Below are 20,463 nucleotides of genomic sequence, written 5' to 3'. Positions count from 1 at the left end.
GAAATCAAGATTGTGCGTTTGCCCAGTGTAGCTGAAAAGGGACATGGAGGTGATGGTGGAAAAGTATCTGCCAAACTTAGGACCTGTCAGCATGGCACCAGACCTCGGATTCTTACCATTTGGTAAAGCAGCTCGTGACAAGTCACATCCACAGCCTGCACAGAGGATGCCCCCCAGTCCTGAAGGGTAGGATCTAGTCCTCGAAGCAGCTGACACACTGCACTGTGCTCTTGCGGCTTTTGTGGGTCATGAAGGATAACTCTGAGGCTCTTCTTTCCTATTGAAAACTCAAAGAGACTTACCAGTGGGTCACTGTTGACTCAGGAAGTAAGTCCAGTTACAGACTGCCTTTCCTTGAGGGCTGCTTCATGCACTTTGATTTTCCCAAAGTTTCGTCATTTCAGTATGTGCCCCGCTGTGATGTGGTTTGAAAGTTCTGCTTAGCTGACTGTTATTTATATTATGTTCTTTAAATCGAGTCATTTTTAATGTAAATAAAATAAGCCTCATCCTAAGAAACAGTATCTGTGAAACCAGGAGTTGGAGAGAAGAGATATCTTTTTGTCTAATACAAATTAAATTTGCTCGTTTTTAGCAATGTGCATTCTTGTTCTTCCTGGCGTTGTGTGGGCTATCGTTGAACGCACACATCTCATCTGTTGGGATATTTTGGTAGGACTTCTCTGTTATTACTGAGGAGAGAACCTTGACTGAACATGGTACTATGCCAAGTGGATGGAAATCCTGCTTTCATGATATATCCTGGTTTCCTACTTACTTAAAATATACATCCTCTCGTCCCAGGTTCAGGGATACCGCGATGGCTTGGGATTGTTGTCAAACCCAGATTCAACAGTTTACTCCAGGGTTCTCCTGATAGATAGAGTACCTGGTAAACACTGTTCACTGGCCAAATGACTCAACAGACCAGAGCTAATGTAACACTGGAAATGACCTTTTCCTGGTGCTAACTTCAGTCTTAACCTGTTTTATTATATTAAAAAAAAAAAAACTTGCATGTAATTCTTAACTTTGGGCCAGCAAAAGTTTTTGTGAGTTTGTACCTGTTGCTTGGTGAGGTTGACCAGTGTCCCCCTTTCCAGAACTACCCATCTGCAGTTGGCATTTCAACCGACAGTTAATAGAGAGGAGATCTCATGAGTATTTCTGGAAGCATGATCACTTTTAGGACAGATTCAGAACAGGGAATTCTCTGGATCCTTAGCACTCAAGTTGTGGTCCAGGCTATCACACAGGAACGTGTATTATCTTGGGTCCCCTCCCAGAGTTACTGAATCAAAATCTGCATGTTAAAAAGATATCCAGGCAGTTTACATCTGTGATAGAATTTGAGAAGCATTACTCTGTGATTAGCCCTGGAAAAAAGGAAAGAGTGTGTATCCTTACCTGTAGACCCAGTTTTAATCCTTTCATCCCAGGTGACAAGTCTTTGAGTCATTCTCTTGCCATCTTCAACTTTTGCCATACCTGCATATATGTGTTTTTATTTTTTTTTCTTAAAATCGATGAAGTTAAATGGGTTTTATAAAAAGTTATCACTGAGAAGTCACAAATCTGATATATTAGTCTTTTTTTTTCCTAGTACACAGAAGCATAAACCCTTACCTACAAAAGTGAGGGTATTTGTATATCACTCTAACTCATCTAAGTCACTATGTTAGTAGGCCATTCCCTGAGGACCATTGCAGAAAGGTGACCCATATTTCTTTCAAGATAATTTGTATTTCCAGAAAAAAAAAAAACCCAGATGTAAATAGTCAATAGCTTGTGTTTCAGATGTGAAGTTAGTTAAGGTAGACTTCACTTCTCGAGGCACAATATTGAGAGCAGATAATAACAATAATCTCCATCATTGTTTAAAAGCACAAATCTGGCACTTAATAGACTAATTCACAGTCACTCCAATTTCAAGTTTTCCTCATGAATATCATATCACAAGGGAATGTGAAATCCTCTAATTAAACATGTTCTGAAAAGCAGCAGAAAATTGAGATGATGAGCGTTGTGGGAAAGGAGAGTCAGGGACTCACTGCGTGGGAGAGTGAAAGAGAGAGAAGCGTCTGTGTCTCCCAGTTTGGAGAGCGTTCCCATCTTTTTGTGCTCTAGAGCTGGCCCTTTAATGGGCTTTAATAAAACACCATTCTCTTTGATGATAGAACTGATTGCCAGCTTGCTTTCGGAAACCTGATTAATAAACACCTAAGGATGATATATTTCTGAAATGATTAAAAATCCAAAACTTAAGGCAGTGTGCTCTAAATGCACTGCCTGAATCTTGTCCCATCTCTTCAGAAGCAGTCCATCTGCTTCTTGAAGTGTCCTCAGTGAAAGCTAAAGGACAAAGGTCATTTTCACAAAGGCACCAGGAAAACAGATACAATGCTAGAGTCACCCTTTTCCCTGTTCCCACATACCGTTTTCCCTTTCCTAAACAGATGAAAACCTCCCTCCCCACCTCCCAACCCCCACCACCCCCCAGCACACACACTATAGTATAACACATGAAGAGACTGGACCTGTCCTCTTATTTACTACAAGAGTGTAGGATTTGACTTCTGGCTGATTTTGAGGCATTATTCCCTAGTATGAAAAATACTCAAAATAATAGACTCCAAGATGGAAAATTGTCCTCAGTATGTCAGTAATCATTTCTTTTGCTATTGTGAAATCTACATTACTTTTTTTTTAATTGGTCATCCATGATCAAATTCCCAGAGAAGGCGATGGCACCCCACTCCAGTACTCTTGCCTGGAAAGTCTCAAGGGTGGAGGAGCCTGGTAGGCTGCAGTCCATGGGGTCGCGAAGAGTCAGACACGACTGAGTGACTTCACTTTCACTTTTCACTTTGATGCATTGGAGAAGGAAATGGCAACCCACTCCAGTGTTCTTGCCTGCAGAATCCCAGGGACAGGGGAGCCTGGTGGGCTGCCGTCTATGGGGTCACACAGAGTTGGACATGACTGAAGCGACTTAGCAGCATGATCAAATTCCAAAGCCAGCTCACCCAGTTTGATATCGTTCAAGTTGACTTCCTGAATATTCACAAATATTTGATATCTGTTGTTGAAAATTAGTGTTAAAGCATCTGAGGTCTGATGCTGTTTTCAGGTATCACTTTATCATTCAAAATCAAATTTGGACTCCATATTCAGACTTAAGAAATTTGATGTTACTTCAAATCTCAATGAGTAGGATAGACTAGTAAAGTAGGGGGCAGGGAAATGTGATAAGAACCAAGAAGTCAAGAGAAAGAAAGAAAGTAGGATGGGTTTTGTGTAAGTTGTTAATTTAAAGCATGGTGGGAAAGAGGATGGTGGCCAGTGGGGAAAGGGAAGCGCCGAACAGCTTCTGAGTCAAAGGAGGTGGCCAAGGGGAGTGCATGTGCTTTTTGGTGTGTGTATTTGCAGGGCGTGGGGAATGCTTTAGAAAAAGGTAGCTTCCTGCTCTCCCTCAGAGGTAAGGACATAGCTATCATTTCTTTAACCAAATCTCATTCAGCAACTACTCCTTCTTCATTTTTTTTTCCAATTTATTTTATTGCTTATCAATAACAAGTTACACACCTTAACATGACACCATTTGTAAACAATGATATAATTTATAAGTATGTATAGATATATTTATAAATATATTTAATTGATAAATACATTCATGAATGTGTTTTTCTTTAAGAATTTAGTTTATATATAATTCAAAGTAATGTATATACAATAAAAATTTCATATAAATATATAATACATTGCATATAATGTTTACATAAATATCAATATGATGTGTATATTTATTATAATATATCCATATGTATTTATAAATTATATATTTCAAAGAATTTAATTTATAACCTCATAAAACAATACTTTTTCTGCCTAAGTATATTTTCAACAATTTTATATTTACCAAAGTGACATCATGAACATAAATGAACTTCATCATCTTATAAATGCTCCTCTTCTTTTCTACTCTTGAACTCAGAAGAGTAATAGTATAAATGAATCCCACAAAACAAAGTATTTTAGTTGCAAAAATGCTTCGATAGTGTTTTTGCTCACACCCCCTTTCATCTGCATAGCTAGTGAAAGTTTGGTGGAGGCCTTCCCCCTGGAGAAGCAACAGGGGCATCACTTGTGACTCCCTGTGGTTGTGACATGAGGAGTTGGAAGGCAGGACAGTTAAGTGACTTGCAAGGTTCCTGGTTTTTAGCACTTCTGTAATGAGGAACAAAGTCTTTATTCACCTGGTACCCATCGCTCCACATAGTGCTGGCCCTCAGGAAAAGGTTGTTACACTCCATTCATGTGTTGGGTGGAGAGATCCACAAAGTAGTACATTCTGAAATGATTTTTCAGCACACCACGGGATCAACAGAATCTGGAGAACAAAAGTCGTCCCTAGGCATTCGTTCCTCAAAATATTTGGTTGCTCGGGTTTTATTTTTATTAAAATTTATCTCCTTTCCCCGCTCCCCTCCCCCAGTCAGACTTCAAAAATTATACTAAAGTGATGTCAAAATTACTTTAAATTATGATCATAAATTCTTTTGAGAATGGAGATAATATATTTGGAAAAAAGAAAATCAGCAAAAGTGAAGCAACAAAAATATATATGTAAAGAAAACAAACTGTAATCTTTACACTTATGTTCATTTGGTTTTTGGCAAAAGTGCCAGCACAGCTCACTTGGGATAGAATAATCTTTTCATCAAACACTGCTGGGACAACATGCAAAAGTAACAAGTTCTATACCTGCCTCACATAAAACATAAAAATTAACTCAAACTCGCTTAAATGTGAGGGCTACAGCTCTTGGAAGAGAATACAGAAGAAGACTTAATTACTTTGAATCAGTCAGTGGTTTTTTAAATGTGACACTGCAAGCACAACAAGGAACTAAAGCGGGGAGAAAAAAGATTGGACTTCATCAAAATGTAAAACTTTCTTGCCTCAAAGCATACCACCAATAAACTGAAAAGACAGTCTATAAAATGGTCACCAGTGTTTGCAAATCTTGTATCTCATAATGGACTCGCATGCAGAAATATATACATGAGAAAGCTTGCAGCTCCAAAATAAAGAGAACCCAGTGTTTTTTGATAGGCAAAGGGTCTGAATCGACAGTCTCTAAAGAAGGTACACAAATGATCAATAAGCACATGAACAAATGATCAGAGTCCTCAACCTTGTTTTTTTTTTAATTGTCTTGGAGTGCAGTTGCTTTACAGTGTTGTGGTTCTGCTGCATAGCAAAGTGAATAGCTGTATGTTCGCATATATCCCCTCTCTTTTGGGTTTCCTTCCCATTTAAGTTACCACAGAGTGTTGAGTAGAGTTCCCTGTGCTGTATTAGTTACCTATTTTATATATAGTATCAGTAGTGCATATATGTCAATCCCAGTCTCTCAGTTCATCCCACTTCCCCTTCCCCTTCTGTATCCATATGTTTGTTTTCTGTGTCTGTTTCTATTTCTGCTTTGTAAATAAGGTCTATACTGTTCTTCTAGATCCTCATATATGAGTTAATAGGTAATATTTGTTTTTCTCTTTCTGACTTCACTGTCTATGACAGTCTCTAGGTCCATCCACATCTCCTTAAATGGCACAGTTTCATTCCTTTTTATGACAGTAATATTGTATATATCAGCATCATTAATCTTTAAACAAGCATAAATCAAAAGTACAGAAAGGTAACAATTTATATCTTCTGGAATGGCTATGGAAAAGACAGTTGGCAAGTATATTGGCAAGGATGTGGGCAGCTGCTTTGGAAACTAGGCAGGCAGTTTCTCAAAATGTTAAACATAGAGTTAGCACATGACCCAGCAGTTCTACTCCTAAATATACACCCCAGATTATTGAAAACGTATTCTCAAACAGGTACATGAATGTGAATTATAATATCACCACTATCACCACAGTAGCCACAATGTGGGGCCATCCCAAAGGTTAATCAGCAGATGAGTGGATAAACAAAATGTGTTCTGTACACACAGAGGAATAGTATTCAGTCATAAAAAAGGAAATGAAGCGCTGACACACGCCACAGTGTGGCCTTTCAAAACACCAAGATAAGTGAAAGAAGCCAGATACACAACACCACTTGCTACATGAGTCAGTTTATAGGAAATGTTCAGAATAGGCAAATCGCTAGAAACAGAAAGTTGATTAGTGATTGACAGGGACTAGGGCAGTGACTGCTAATGGGTACAATGTTTCTTTTTGGTGTGATATAAAATGTTCTAAAATTACATTCTGTTAATTCTTTGACAGCTCTGTGAATATTGCATTATATACTTTATATATGGCATTGCATTATGTACTTTATTTAGTAAGTTATATTTGGCTGCACCTCCAGTCTTGAGGGATCTTGGTTTCCCAGCCAGGAACTGAACCCACCCCTCACAGTGAAAGTGCCAAATCCTAACCACTGGAACCCAGGAGACTCCCTGAATTATGTACTTTCAGTGAGTTGTCTGGGATATGGACTGTGTTGTTCAGTAGCTCAGTCATGTCTAACTCTTTGCAACCCCATGGACTGCACCACACCAGGATTCCCTGTCCTTCACCATCTCCCGGAGCTTGCTCAAACTCCTGTCCATTGAGTTGGTGATGCCATCCAACCATCTCGTCCTCTGTCATCCCCTTCTCCTCCTGCCTTCTATCTTTTCCAGCATCAGTTTCATTGAGGGATATGAATATACCTCAGTAAAACTTAGAAAAATGTATTCCATCATTTTGAGCCATTAGAAAATGACTAACAGTCTTCTGGAACTTTATATGTCAAACAACATGCTAATGAAGTGAAATACAATTTATAATTTGGGGTTGATGGTGAGGGCAAAGGGGAGAAGTTATAAGCCCTAATGGGCACAGATGCAGACTTTTGTTGCAGGTGAATCAGAAATTGAGAAAAATAAAAGAAGACAAATTTGGAAATTTGGAAAAGGGGAAAAACAAACAGGGTGAAAGTTCATATACAGACATGAAAGTTAGCGTGCAGGAAAATTGACATTGAGGTACAGTGAGGTGTCTGCTTTTCTTTCTTCTTCTTATTTCTCATTGCAGTTTATTACAAGATACTGAGATATGCCCTGTGCTACACAGTAGGTCCTCGTCAATTATTTTATATATAGTGTGCGGACGTGTGACTCCCAAGCTCCTAATTTGTCGTTCCCCCTCGTTTCCCCCTTTAGTAACCGTAAGTTCTTTTTCTGTGTCTGTGAGTCTGTTTCTGTTTTGTAAACAAATTCATTTGTGTCATTTTTTAGATTCCACATATAAGTGATGCACAATTGTCTTTCTCTGTCTGACGTACTTCAGTTACTGTGCTAATCTTTGAGCACAGTATCCCTGTTGCTGCGCATGACATCATTTCAGTCTTCCACGGCTGAGTCGTGTTCCATTGCGTGTATGTACCGCGTCTTCTTTATCCTTTAACCTGTCAGTGGGTATTTAGGTTTCTGCAATGTCTTCACTCTTGTATTAATAAATAGTGCTGCTGTGAACATTGGGGTACATGTATCTTTTTGAATTAGAGTTTCCCTTGGATATATGCCCAGGAGTGTGATTGCTGGAACATATCTTAACTCTTATTTTCAACTTTGTAAGGAGCCGCCATACTGTTCTCCATAGTGGCTGTACCAGTTCACAACACACCAACAGTGTAGGAGGGTTCCCTTTTCTCTGAGGTTCTGTGTTTTTCCTCTCCTTCAAAGAGTCTTCTCTTGGTTACCACAGGGAAAATTAGCTTACAGGACTTAGAGCATAAAGACCACTAAAGTGTACAGACTGAAGTAAGAAGTTGTTCTTAGTTTTAGCAGTGATTCTAGTTCAAATTTTTGTTGAGTGGCGAACTTGAGAAGGTATTAGTGAGTCATCACAGGTGAAAAACCATACCAATATTTAAAATCTTATCAAAGGCCAAAGACAGTGTTGAAATTAAGGCTCTGGCTGGTATACTTTGACATAGTAAGAACAAATACCAAAACAAGTTTTAAATAAATGTCAGTGATGCCATTATATCATACTAATATAGAGCATATTTAATATTATGTAATATTAGAAATTGTTACATATTTTTGTGTAATTATACTTTTTGTGGCAAGTTGATTCTTTCTAACCTGAAATGTTGTCACTATTATTGCGTTAATAAATATATCTAGTTTTTACATACCAAGGATTATCAGAAGAAATTTAAATCACTTCTTTTTTTTTTTGACTGTGTACTATTTGTATTTTATACATTTGAAATAAAGCTAAATAATAGAAAGTGCCAGAATGCTGTTTTTTCGAGTCAGTTAGCATCATTCTGGTCCCAACCTTCAAGAATTTTTTTAAAGGGCAAATATTTATTGCCTGTATGTCCACACAGAAATTAAATAGAATAATATAATTATTGTCTATTCATTCACCAGTCCATCTAACATTAACTGAACCCACGTTATGTGCAAGGTACTGAGTAGGTAGAGATGAATTAGATGCAATCCCTGCCCCTAAAAATTTTCAACCTGGGAGTTCATAATAAGACATCATCTGTTAAACAATTGACCTTACACTTTTGAAGGTTAATTTTGGGGGAAGCATGTTTAGATCCCTTTAAAATCAAATATATCTATTTATTCATCCATTATTCAACACTTTATTCAGCATTTATTCAAAACCGATCTTGGCAGCTTTTCAGAAGTTATATACTTCTCACATCAGTGAGCTCCCCTTTGAACAGTTGATTTAAATGACTAAGTCACAGGCTTTATCTAACCATGTTGAGGTGGTCATTTTCCCACCAAGTTTCAGCATAAAAATGAAATTCTGAGTTAATTCAAGTTTAAAAATTCCCATGCTCGTTTATTAAACTTTATTTACTCATCTGAAAATATGGGTGTTGGATTAGATTACCACAAGATCATGTCTGGTCCTCCATATTCATGTGTGCGCGTGTGTGTGTGCATGTGTTTGCTCAGTTGTATCCGACTCCTTGCGACCCAGCCCGCCAGGCTCCTCTGTCCATGGGATTTTCCAGACAAGAATACTGGAGTGGCCATACTCTTATTTATTTATTTATTTTTTTTTCAATTTCCTGTCTTGTTCCTTTTGGCATGCCCAAAAGGCAGTAAGAATAGAAACCGTTTCCACTTTTCTGGTGAAACAGAAAAACTCCCATTCAGGGGTACACCTGGTGAGGTCTGAGGGTGCTTCATCCAGAATGACTAAAGGCCAGAAGCAAGACCTAGTCACACAGACAGCACAGGTACCACATTTGCTTACACCAGCATCATTCTGGAGAGTGAGTCCCACATAGACAGCACTTGATTTTTTTCATACATATATATGTTTCTGTGTGGGCTTGTGTGGGTCTGTATATGTGTTTATACATATATTGAACAGTTGCACAGAAAAACATACCTGTCATGCACAAAATTTAAAACATCAAAAGATACAAATGATACAGTGAAAATTTCGTTTCTCTACTCCCCTCGTTACTCCCCTCATGCCCCAGAGGGAACAAGTATCGCAGTATTTCTTATGTGTCTTTCCAGAGAGGCTCTTCCCGGCACCGCTGCCAGTCTGTTCTTTTTCCTTGCAAAGCCAGGCGCTTTATTTCAGTCCGTTGTGTATGAGTTGAGAGAGTGGCACTGAGATGTGTGCACTGCCATGTGTGAAATGACAGCTAGTGGGAAGCTGCTGTGGAGCACAGGGAGCTCAGCTCCGTGCCCTGTGGTGATCTAGAGGAGTGGGATTAGGGGCAGCGGGGCTTAACCAGGGAGGGGATATATGTATACATATAGCTGATCCACGCTGTTGGACAGCAGAAACTGATACAATATTGTAAAGCAGGTGTATTCCAATAAAATATGAAGTGTTCACATAGGGAAAGCAAGTGACCGTGGGAGGGATAGCCCGTGTCCATGTTTGTAAACTAGTAATGCTTGAGAAAGAGAACACGGCCTTGCAGTGCGCCAGGGCACCTGCAGTGTTGACAAGGGTGGGGGTGTGCTAGGTGTGGGGTGAAGTTGGGGCAAAGTTGAGGAGCCAACACAGTATGAAGTGAACTTTTAGAAATAAGATCATGTAATGGTTTTGTGATAAAAATACAGTTTTAAGGTAGAGCACGTTTTCAAGAGGTCTGCTGTGTATGTAAATGTGTATGCGTGCCAGGAGTTGGCATTTCTCTTAGCCTTCAGATGTGAATGGTTACCCTTGTGAAGCTTCAGTGAGTTGTCATCTATCCTTCCTTTGATAAGGATATTCAGTTGAACCAAATGTACATTCTTAGAGGAGAGTAGTTTTTTAATTCAGATTACAAATAATTCAGGTTACAAGGGATGTTTTGGGGGGTAGGGAGTGGGAGTGGTAAAGTTACTAAATTATGTGCATTTTATTTCTAGTTGTAAATTCCTCTAGTGAAGACATGTTACTTTCTTTCACACTATAACTGAGAACCTTCTTGGCTTAACCCACAAAGCACTGATGAATAACCATTGGCAATTTGTAACTAGTGAGGTTAATTTTATATCTAAATTAGTTGAGTTTCTTCATTTCTAATCTAAAGAATCACACAAAGTAGGTACAATGACTAAGAATGTACTCAGCATGTAGCATTTCTCAAGAGCTACTTAATAAAGTATCTGTGGTCAGTGTTAAAACTTAGGACTGATTTCAAAGAGTGGTTCCATTTCTCTGAATGTATCTTCTGGTGAAAATCAGCTCTGTACTGGGATGTTTGGCCCGGTAAATTTTATTTCTGACATTATTCATAAATATTAGAAACATGAAGGGAACCTCAGTGTCCAAAATGGAGGAATGTTACATTGATTTTGGCAGGTAATTTGACCTGAGATGGTATATGACAAGCTGTTATGCATCGATATATAAGGCTTTTAAGGGTTAATTAGTTGATAACAAGACACATTATTTACAAAATTATCTTAAATTTGAAAGAATAATACAAACCTCCATGCCTTAATTTATTAAAAATGTATTTGTGTGTATGCGGGGGTAATTTTTTTTTTTCTTTTCAAGGTTTGTACAACAAATATACACTAATTCTTTTAGGATTATGAAAATACTTTAATCTTCACAAAATTGGTAAAGAAAAGAGTTACTGTGGTTGGGTTGCTTTTTTTTCTTTTTTTCCTTTGTAAGATATTGGTTTGGAACAATTTTCTTTTTAAATGATTTCCTTCCCTCAGATATTCTGAGGATCTTGTTACTTAGAAGGATTCTTGGATTTTAAATATTGCCAGTAATTTTTTTTTAATTCCGTTTTGTACCATCCTTTATTTTTTTTAATTCAGAAGATGAACATGGATAGGTAGTCATTCTTTGCTTCATTCCAATGGAATTTCACCCCTTTACCTGCTCAGAGAGTGTCATTTTATTGCTGGGCTTTAGAAATCTCACTGTAACTACCTTAGTTCACTTGTGTTACTCTCTCTCTTCCATGAGGGCACCTTTCAGTGCTTTTCCTAACTTAGGCTTTTGCCTTTTTTTTGTTGTTTGTTGTTGTTTCTCAGATTTGTTTTCTATTGTCAGGCAAAATAGTTGTTTATTGTTTTAAAATGATATTAGGTTTCCAAGTGAATCATTTAAGAGCCACAAAGAGACCTGTGGATCTTTGTTAAGGTGTGTGCTTAGTATTAATGACCTTAGTTTAAATGTCATAAGATGCTCGCTGTGGATTAATTACGTTGTGAGTAGGGACAAGTGCCATGTGTGTATGCCTGTTCTATGCATGTGAGTCGGTAAAATACATGAATACACATCCTGGCAGTTATATAAAATACAAGCCCCTCATGCGTGTGTCATGTGTTTGCGTGTGTGTGCATGTGTGTGTGTAATTATAATTCAGTGTGCCTGAAGTTCAGAGTCTGGCAGAGGCAGTGGAGTAAGTTGCAAAATAGCCCTTTCCTTGAAAAGAATGTGCTTTAGTACCAAACGGAACTCTTAATGTTAGTTTTACATTTCTATTTGATGGAGTCTAAGGTTATGGAACGACTGTAAAAATAATTTGTCTGAAAAACGTCTGGATGCAGAAATCTAACGGAGAAAATATTTGCGAATATGGTTCATCAGCAAGTACAGCAGATACACTTTTCTAAGCACCACGTGGCAGGGATCAAAGCATCCTATGACCTGCATCCGTGTGGCCAAATCATTAGCTATTGATTGGGCCCCAGTGGAGGAGTAAGCCCTTTGTGTTCGTGCCAAGTTTTCTCCCAGTCTTGGTTCAATCATTGTAGGGGTAGAATCTTCCTGCTCCAGTTAGCTTTTTGTTGTTGTTGTTGTTAAGTTAATCATCTACTTGGATACATTTGTCTTTCTCAATTATTTCATTCTATATTCTAAATTATTTTATTGTACTCTGCTTGGTAAAATTAACTTGTGAAAAGACTGTACAGTTTGGGGGATGCTCTTTGTGGTAGAAGGGAGAGAAAAATTTTATAATGTTCTGGGGAGAATCTCAAAATCAAGTACAGTTTATAATTCCCACTACTACATGGTAAGTTCTAGCCTTTTAAAAAATTTATGTATTTTTTAATTGAAGGATAATAGCTTTGTACAATTTTGTTGTTTTCTGTCAAACATCAACAAGAATCAGCCATAGGTATAAAGTTCTGACCTTTTAACAAATCCTTTGTAGTCTGAGTAGAGAGGTCTGCCTCTTAACAAAAGACTGTTGAGCACTTTTCAAATGTGATGGTAACATTTCTAATATTGGACTGTTCACATTTTGAAATTTAGCTCTTGCTTTGTAAGTAAAGTGTGCTGCAAAAGTACTTCATAAATCCTCGGGAAGAGGAAAGCACGAGCTGGTTTGTGTTCGCATTTTGGCGACATGGGCCGGCTCCTCTTGCCTTTTATGTCTGGTGGGATGGTTCTGGGCAGCCGATTCATTCTCTTGTCCTCTGTGTATTTTCTTTCAGTTTGTCCCATGAGGAGCATCCGCATAGCCATCCTCTGTATGGACACGGTGTGTGCAAGTGGCCTGGCTGTGAAGCAGTGTGTGAAGATTTCCAGTCATTTCTAAAGTAAGAATGATTTGATAACACTTTCTTCTTAGACGTAGCCATCACCTCCCACTGTTCATGCTTTTCCTCATGAAATGCCTCTTTGATGCAGGGTTTCACACCACCATTTTGAAGATAGACTCAAAATCACCATGTCTAGCATAGTCATAGGAATAGTTTTACAAATCTATTGAGTGTTGCCTTGTTAAGTGGAAAATATTGATATCCAAGGGCAGTTTGATCCTATTCGTAAGATCCTTTACTTATTTTCTCAGAATGACAGTGATTAAGTAAAAATTGTTCCAGTGTTAAACATGTAGTAATTTAGTCTTTGCTTTTACTCACATCCCTCCATATTAAATTAATAACACAGGCACTAGCTAGTTTTATAAAATTGGTGTCAATTACTGGCCAATTACAACTTGATGATTGGGCCTCTTCTTTGTTTCTTCACAAATGACTTCACAAACATCCAGGAAAAGCTACCAATTTGATTCTTACCTTTCTGTATCACTGTTGGCTTTTGTTCGGATTCTTGTTGTTATAGGGAAAAGGATTCAGTTTAATTCCTGCAGTTAAAGTATGGCTGAAACTTGGGCTATCCCATTTGAATCTATACCACTGATTAAGCATCCCTTGAGTAAATGGTGTGTTAACCCTCTCGAAGCTGAAATGAGATGCTTCTGCACTACATCATAAGATTTCCTTCATATACAGTGCCTTGCCCTTTAAAAATATTGAGATGAAACTGCCCTGCATTATTGACATCACATAAATATATTCGTAGTATCATTGAATCATTGCTGTATGGACTGAGTATAATACTGCATTATATTCACTATATTTATATATCATGCAGCAAGCAAACATATGCATGTATAAAACTCCTGTATATACAGGTGCATGATGGTTTGCAAACTGGGTGTTGGGGGCAGGCAGTGGGGAGTCTTTGCCTCTGACTTTTCTGTCTCATTCAAGCCCCATAATAGAGGTGGGCTGATTTACATGCAGGTCTCTGGTTTTGCAAGATCTTTATATTATTAGAACAATCTCAGTATCTATCTTTATGGACCCGGGTACAAATATGTTAATAAAGCCATCCTTAGAGATACAGTGTTACCTGCAAGCACTTCTGGTGAATATCATGTTTTTAACGAATGAATGGAAGCCTGTGAATCTGTTTTGGTGCTTTTCCACTTTAATATTTTACTTCAAGAGCAGTATGTGGTCATTAAAAACTTAAGTACTTAAAATTTTTTAGAAAAGAGATAGTTAAAATTGTTTCTAAATATTAACACTCAAGAGCAGTGATACTTTATTTTAAATTAAGCAACAGCTCTTTACAATTATGATAATTCAAGTTAGTGCTACTGGGCCTTGTTCTCTCCTAAATCCGTTCTTGTAGAATCTCTGTTTTCTTATTTCCTAATCACTTGCCTAATTGTATTTTGATAATGAGAAAAAGATCTTGGCAGAAACATTTCAATTCTAGTTTCACTTTCTGTACCAATGCTAACTTTGATAAATATGTTGGTTTAATTTCACTCCCTTATAGAATGGCCAGTGAACATCTGTAAATATGATTTATTTTATAAAGTTTCTAGAACTATAGAATTACTATCAACATTCTTATTGACTTGTTTCAGTTTTAGAGTCATTAGGGAAAAGGGCATTTTCCAATTGACCACTTAAAATTTTTTGTTAATAGGCAAAGTATTTCCCACTCAGATCTTAGGTCCATTTATTATGTGAGCTGATATTAGGTGTATATATATATGTGTGTGTGTGTGTGTGTGTGTGTATATATATATATATATATATATATGTAGTGGGGGGTGCAAATATACCTCCACGAAAAGACAACACACTTTCAAACCACATCCATTTCTAAAGAAATGGATCTGAAGGTCATCAGAGTAGAGGCTAGACTTGATTCCTATTAAAAAAAAGCCCATTTTTCTTCTAAGGATATTAGGAGTCTGGCCCTTGTATAGGAAACCACCCATTTAGTTTTCACTTTCCTTCATGTCCCTCTATTATTTTGTGTGGTTTTGCACATGACATGGCATGTTTGCTCAAAGAAATTGAAATGCTCACTGCAGTCCTGCAACTGTTGCTTCTTTAGTTCCTAGTACTTGCTTATTGATGTATGTTTGTCGGAATATTTACGTTTGCAAGTTAAAGAAATCCAACTTAAATTGGCTTAAACCAAAGAAAAGGAGGGTGGTGTTGGGGGTTGATAATTGGCTCCTATAACCAGGAGGTCTGGTAATACAGCTGGCTGCAAGCGTGACTGGACCTGATGCTTCAGCAAGGTTATTGGAGTATGGCTTCATTACTCCTTAGCTCTGTTTTCTTCTGTGTTGATTTCCTAGTCAGGCTCTTTCCCAAGTAAAAGTAAAGAAGACAGATTCACCTGCCACAAGTTGATTGATCCCAGAGTGCATCTCTTTTTTCAGTAGTTCCAGAAAAGTGTTCTTTGCGGACTGTCGTTGGCCCAGATTGAGTAGGTGTCCTAGCTCTGAACCAGTCATAATGAGGCAGCCAGGCTTGAGTCACATGCCGACCTGCAGAGTGCAATAAATTGTTCCTCCCCCAGGGGCCACATGGGGGCTGGGGATGACAGACTTGGTTCCCAAAAGTAAAAAAATGAATCTTGTAAAGCAGCAAATGGAGAATAAATGCTGAATAATAAAACTGCTTCTAGTTCTTAGAGTTCTCATGGTGCTTTCCCAAGTTTACCCATTGATTGACAGTCTATGACAAATGCAGGATTTTTATATTCTTCCTCAGTGGTATCTTAGCTCTTGGAAATTCACAGCAGTCTTCCAGTTTAAGGCCTAGAGTAGTGAAAAGTAAGTAACTCTTGTGAGTTCACGTCCTTCGTGTGTTGGTTCAGTCTGAAGGGTGGTCATGTTGGCTATAGTGAAACCAGCTTTGGCATATGGCTTCTTGGAATGACATCACAGCAGTATCAGGAAGTGATGTTTGAATCATTTCTCTCAAACTGCCAGATTTTGTAGACTCTGAAAGCACCTTTTTCCTGGGCCCACGAGCAGGACCTTGTCCCATGATCCCAGTTTAGAGGTATTCTCTTACAGTTTTAGAAAATTGATACTAGAGGTCTTAGATTTTCAAGACTCTCTTACTTAACACAGTGTCGATTGCTCTGCACTCCCTTTTGTTTAATCGCCATGCTGCATGGCATGTGGGATCTTAGTTCCTCAGTCAGGGATCAAACCACATTCCCTGCCTTGGGAGTGCAAAGTCTTAACCACTGGACCACCAGGAAATTCCCTGCTCTATCTTTGATTTAGAGGTTGCTTCATAGATTTTTTTTTCCCACCTATCTTCTAAATTTGAATTTTACACTCCCCTGGTATAGTCATAATTTGAAGTGCTTTACATATATAACTCAGTTAATACAGCCACCTTATAGTGATACTATTGCAGTATTACTCTCAAGCTACAGATAAGGATACTAAGGAACAGCAAGGTTAAATAATTTTCCCAAGGTCACACAGCTAATAATAGGTGGAGTCAAGATCTAAACCCAGACAGTGAGATTTCATAGGACTTGCTGTTAACTGTTATATAATAGCGCCTGGTTAGAAGCAGTTCATTTTATTAACAGTATGCTTACTGTGTACGGCAATAGGCATAAAGAAAGCTTTGAAGAAAGGCAGAATGGGTCGTGAAGCTAGTTGCTAGGAGTGTGTTATTTGAGCTCAGTATAAGCACGTGTGATTTGGGATGATAATAATAACTGCTCTTAGGGTTGTGAGAGTGAAAAGTTACATCATGTTAGGTGTCTGGTCCGTAGCAGGCACTGTCGAAAAATATTAGTACTTCTTTTCTCATCTACTTAAGTGTATTCTTAAAAAGAGAAATAATTGAAGCTATTCAAACATTGGGCTTCCCTTGTGACTCAGCTGGTAAAGAATCCACCTGCAATGAGGGAGACCTGGGTTCGATCCCTGGGTTTGGGAAGATCCCCTGGAGAAGGGAAAGGCTACCCACTCCAGTATCTGGCCTGGAGAATCCCATGGACTGTATAGTCCATGGGGTCACAAAGAGATGCAACTGAGCAACTTTCAGTTTCACTTTCTTACAAGCATTTCTGACCTTGTACCTAGGGAAGAGGTTGTGAGTGTGCAGAGCTTTAATATGTCAGAAGAGACTGTTCTTTAACATAATCCTTAACCATAAATTTCAGTAGAGTGTCCTACACAGTCAAAGGTGATCGTCGGACAGGGCTGGCAAACCCTTCCTGTAAAGGAGCCAGATAGTCGATATGATGGACTTTCACAGGCCGCCCAGTCTCCGAGACAAGCACTCAGCTTGTGGGCACAGAAGCAGCCATAGGACTCTGTATGAGAAGTGGGTGTGGCTGCATTCTTTGCACCAGTTTACTGACCTCTGACCTAGGGTACTCTCTTTGGTGTCATTATGTTTTCAGCTGAGCCACATCCTTGAATTCCCTGGGCATCGCTCTACTGGCTTGTTTCAGGTCTCAGAATGAGACCTTTTTTTTTTCCTCTTCCTGAGGAAAAAATATCATAACTGTTGGTAAATCAGAACCAGAGATTTGACACTCTCCTGTGATCATTCCGCAGTGTTTGTTCCCAAGGTGAGGTATACCACAGGGCCCTTGATTTCAAAGATAAATACTGTACAAATAACCGTCCTGTTGGCTTTCCCTCCCAGCCAACAGAGGGATGTTTTATCAGAATCAGCAGATACCCAGTCTATTGTGTGCATTTATTTCCCTGTTTCTTCTCAAAACAAGTTGCAGTTTGAGTGTTTTTTGTTTTTTTTTTTTAATCTATCAACCGTAAGTTATCATGTGACGGTTGTGTTTGTTGGAGGAAGCCGATACCAGCAGGTACCCATGCTCAACTTCACTGCAGCCCGCCAGCCCTGCATTGCTTGGAATCCTCCGATAACAGAAAAACAAAAACAAGCCCAGTACCATCCAGATAGGTGAAAGTTCCGAGTGTGCTCCTGTCCACACCCCTCGTGGATCAAGTTTTTTGTTTTTTCTTTTTTAACCAGGTTGAAGTCAAAGTCCTCACCAATAAAAACAGGAATCTATACTTCTTCCTCTTTGCTCTTTGAAAAAGGGCGCATACTATTCTTCAGCAAGGTGGGGAGAGGATATGAAGGTTAAATCATGATCACATTTTCCTGTTTCTGACTTGGAGGGTAAAATCAGACACAGATCCATAGTTCCACAAATACCAGGCCCTCATGTGTGTTTGGGAAAAAGTATAATTTGGGTCCTTGCTTATTAGCCATTTGAAAGAAATTTTGTTTTTGTTTTTATCTTTTGGTTATTGCTTATGAAGAAAAGCACCATGCCAGACAATCAAAACCCAAATTCCTTTACACGTTAGTCAGATGTACATTACTTCTTAAAGCCAAAATAAATTTTATATGTCCTCTTGGAGAAGACAGGGAGGGAAATGTCACAAGAAAATGCCCAGCAGTGGAACTTTGACCCTTTCAAAAAGGTTGAGGGCTGGAGACAGCAGAGGACATTTCATCGCTAATTCAGTTTTTAACGGAAAAAAAATTTTTTTTCCTGTGAATTTCACTTCTGAAAACTGTGAAGAGTTTTATGTGCAAGAAACTCCTAAGTGCTGCTCTGTGATGTTTTCACAAGTGTTTTTATCATGGTAACATCTTGTTTACTTTAGTTCCCGGCCTAAAACTACTTGGAACATGTTAAGAAAACATTTCAAGAAAGCCTCGACAAAGAGGCTTTTGTTTCCGCAGCCACCGCGAGGCTGCAAGGATCACAAAGGTGTTAACTTTCAGCCCCTTAAGCGCTTCCACATGAAATTCCAGCACCGATGTTTGTGGTTTTGGAAAAACAAAGTGTATGTTAAAGAAACCAGGTATATGCTAATACATGTCGAAGGAGGCCGGATATCATAAATTGTTCGAAACCTATTCGTGGCTCTGGGTTTGCACGCCTGAACGTTCTGCAGTGAAATTACCTCTGGTGAGTACAGGAGAGCACGTGGAGGGGGACTAGCTTCTAGAAGGTGGGCATATGCAAATAACCATTCTCGCCTCTGCATTTCAATCTCCAGAACCGGGGGTGGGGGGTGCGGGAGGAAAATTTCTCCCATCAGTTCCCAGGCGACAAGTCTTGGAGTTTTGCACAACGAGCTTAATATGTTTATGGATTGACTTTCCCCCTTACGCCTTTTTGAGTTGGTTTGAGAAAAAGAAATATCAGGTGGTACCAAGAAACATTTCTTCCCCCTTAAAGTCTCTCCTTTCACCTTTCGACATTGTTCAGGAGTTCAAGACCTTTCCAAGCACTGAGAGGTCAGAATGGCCTAAATGCCACAGCGCCCTCTAGTGATCTATAGAATGTTCAGTAGAAAAGTTGAGACAAAGTTTGCCAAAGACAACAGGCCCAGTTGCCACCTCTTTGCTCAGAAAAAAGCAAGTAACATCGGAATGCATTTTTTTTTCTGTCAGCAAACAGATTTTAGTCAGAAATGCAAATGAAATTTAATTTTTCCTCATAGGCTTTGAAAGCATTTGAAAATTTTCTGTCTACCCAGTCAGTTCCGCACATCACTGTGCCTGTGCACCCAGCACAGTGTGTCACCGTAGAGATCATGTGTTCTTATGTTTTAAGTCGTTAGTTAGCCTCGGTGTTTCACGTGATCACTTCCGGTGTGTAATTATAAAGCATCACTGAAAAGATAGGGATTGTCTTCACTGCACACTTTTATTGACAGTGGCTACCATATTATGGCCATGTCTAAATGGTAAAATTTATTATTAGCAGTAGTGTCACAAAAGTCTGAGACAGCGATTTTCCTTTCAATAAAAGTAGTTAAAAACCTTTTAGAAAATCCATAATTTTGATTGCTGGTACTTCATAAATGTATAACTGGTACTTTTTAGCTGTCTCTTTAGGGAAAAATGAGTTTTATCACCTGCCGTACCTGGGTTAATGAAATTGTGTGTTGGAATTTAGCCAGGATGAAAGATGAGATCATTCCAAGACACTAATATTGGCAACAGGTCTCATAAAAAGCTCTGACTCTTGAGTGAAGTATCATTAGATTTTTTAAAAATTATTATTATTTTATTTAAACTGAGGGCTTTAAGTTAGTTGTCATCTCCAAAGTTTTGGTGCTAGTGAGATTCTCATTTCACCTCCCGTTCAAAACCCAGTGACCTCAAAACCTGGACCGAGCCAAGAGAAACAGAGAAATGTCCATCAGTGTCTGGTCAAAGAGTTTCCTTGCTTCAGATTTCAGCTTCAGTTCCTGTTGAGCCCTTTACAAATCACGACTCTCAGCTCAAAATTGAAATAATGCTGCCTTTTTCCCCGTGTTCCTCCTGTGTTTGATTGTTTGTGGATATTAGCTGTCCAGGAAATCCCATACTTACAGATATAAATCCAGAATGAT

The 20,463-nt window shown here is 38.7% G+C and overlaps 1 protein-coding gene across 13 annotated transcripts in view; it reads left to right on the top strand.

Annotated features, from left to right (window-relative positions):
- Nucleotides 1-20,463, top strand: part of FOXP1 (forkhead box P1) — a 627,798-nt gene that overhangs the window by 558,342 nt on the left and 48,993 nt on the right. For all 13 annotated transcript variants that reach the window (XM_027523924.1, XM_027523929.1, XM_027523928.1 and 10 more), the window contains one exon: nucleotides 12,938-13,042. In XM_027523924.1, coding sequence (XP_027379725.1) covers nucleotides 12,938-13,042 — 105 coding nt within the window. The remainder of the gene's footprint in view (nucleotides 1-12,937; nucleotides 13,043-20,463) is intronic.

Source organism: Bos indicus x Bos taurus, chromosome 22 (genome assembly GCF_003369695.1).
Source record: "Bos indicus x Bos taurus breed Angus x Brahman F1 hybrid chromosome 22, Bos_hybrid_MaternalHap_v2.0, whole genome shotgun sequence".
Classification (NCBI taxonomy): domain Eukaryota; kingdom Metazoa; phylum Chordata; class Mammalia; order Artiodactyla; family Bovidae; genus Bos; species Bos indicus x Bos taurus.
The sequence above is the reverse complement of the archived record's forward strand: the minus strand, read 5'-3'. Positions and strand labels throughout refer to the sequence as shown.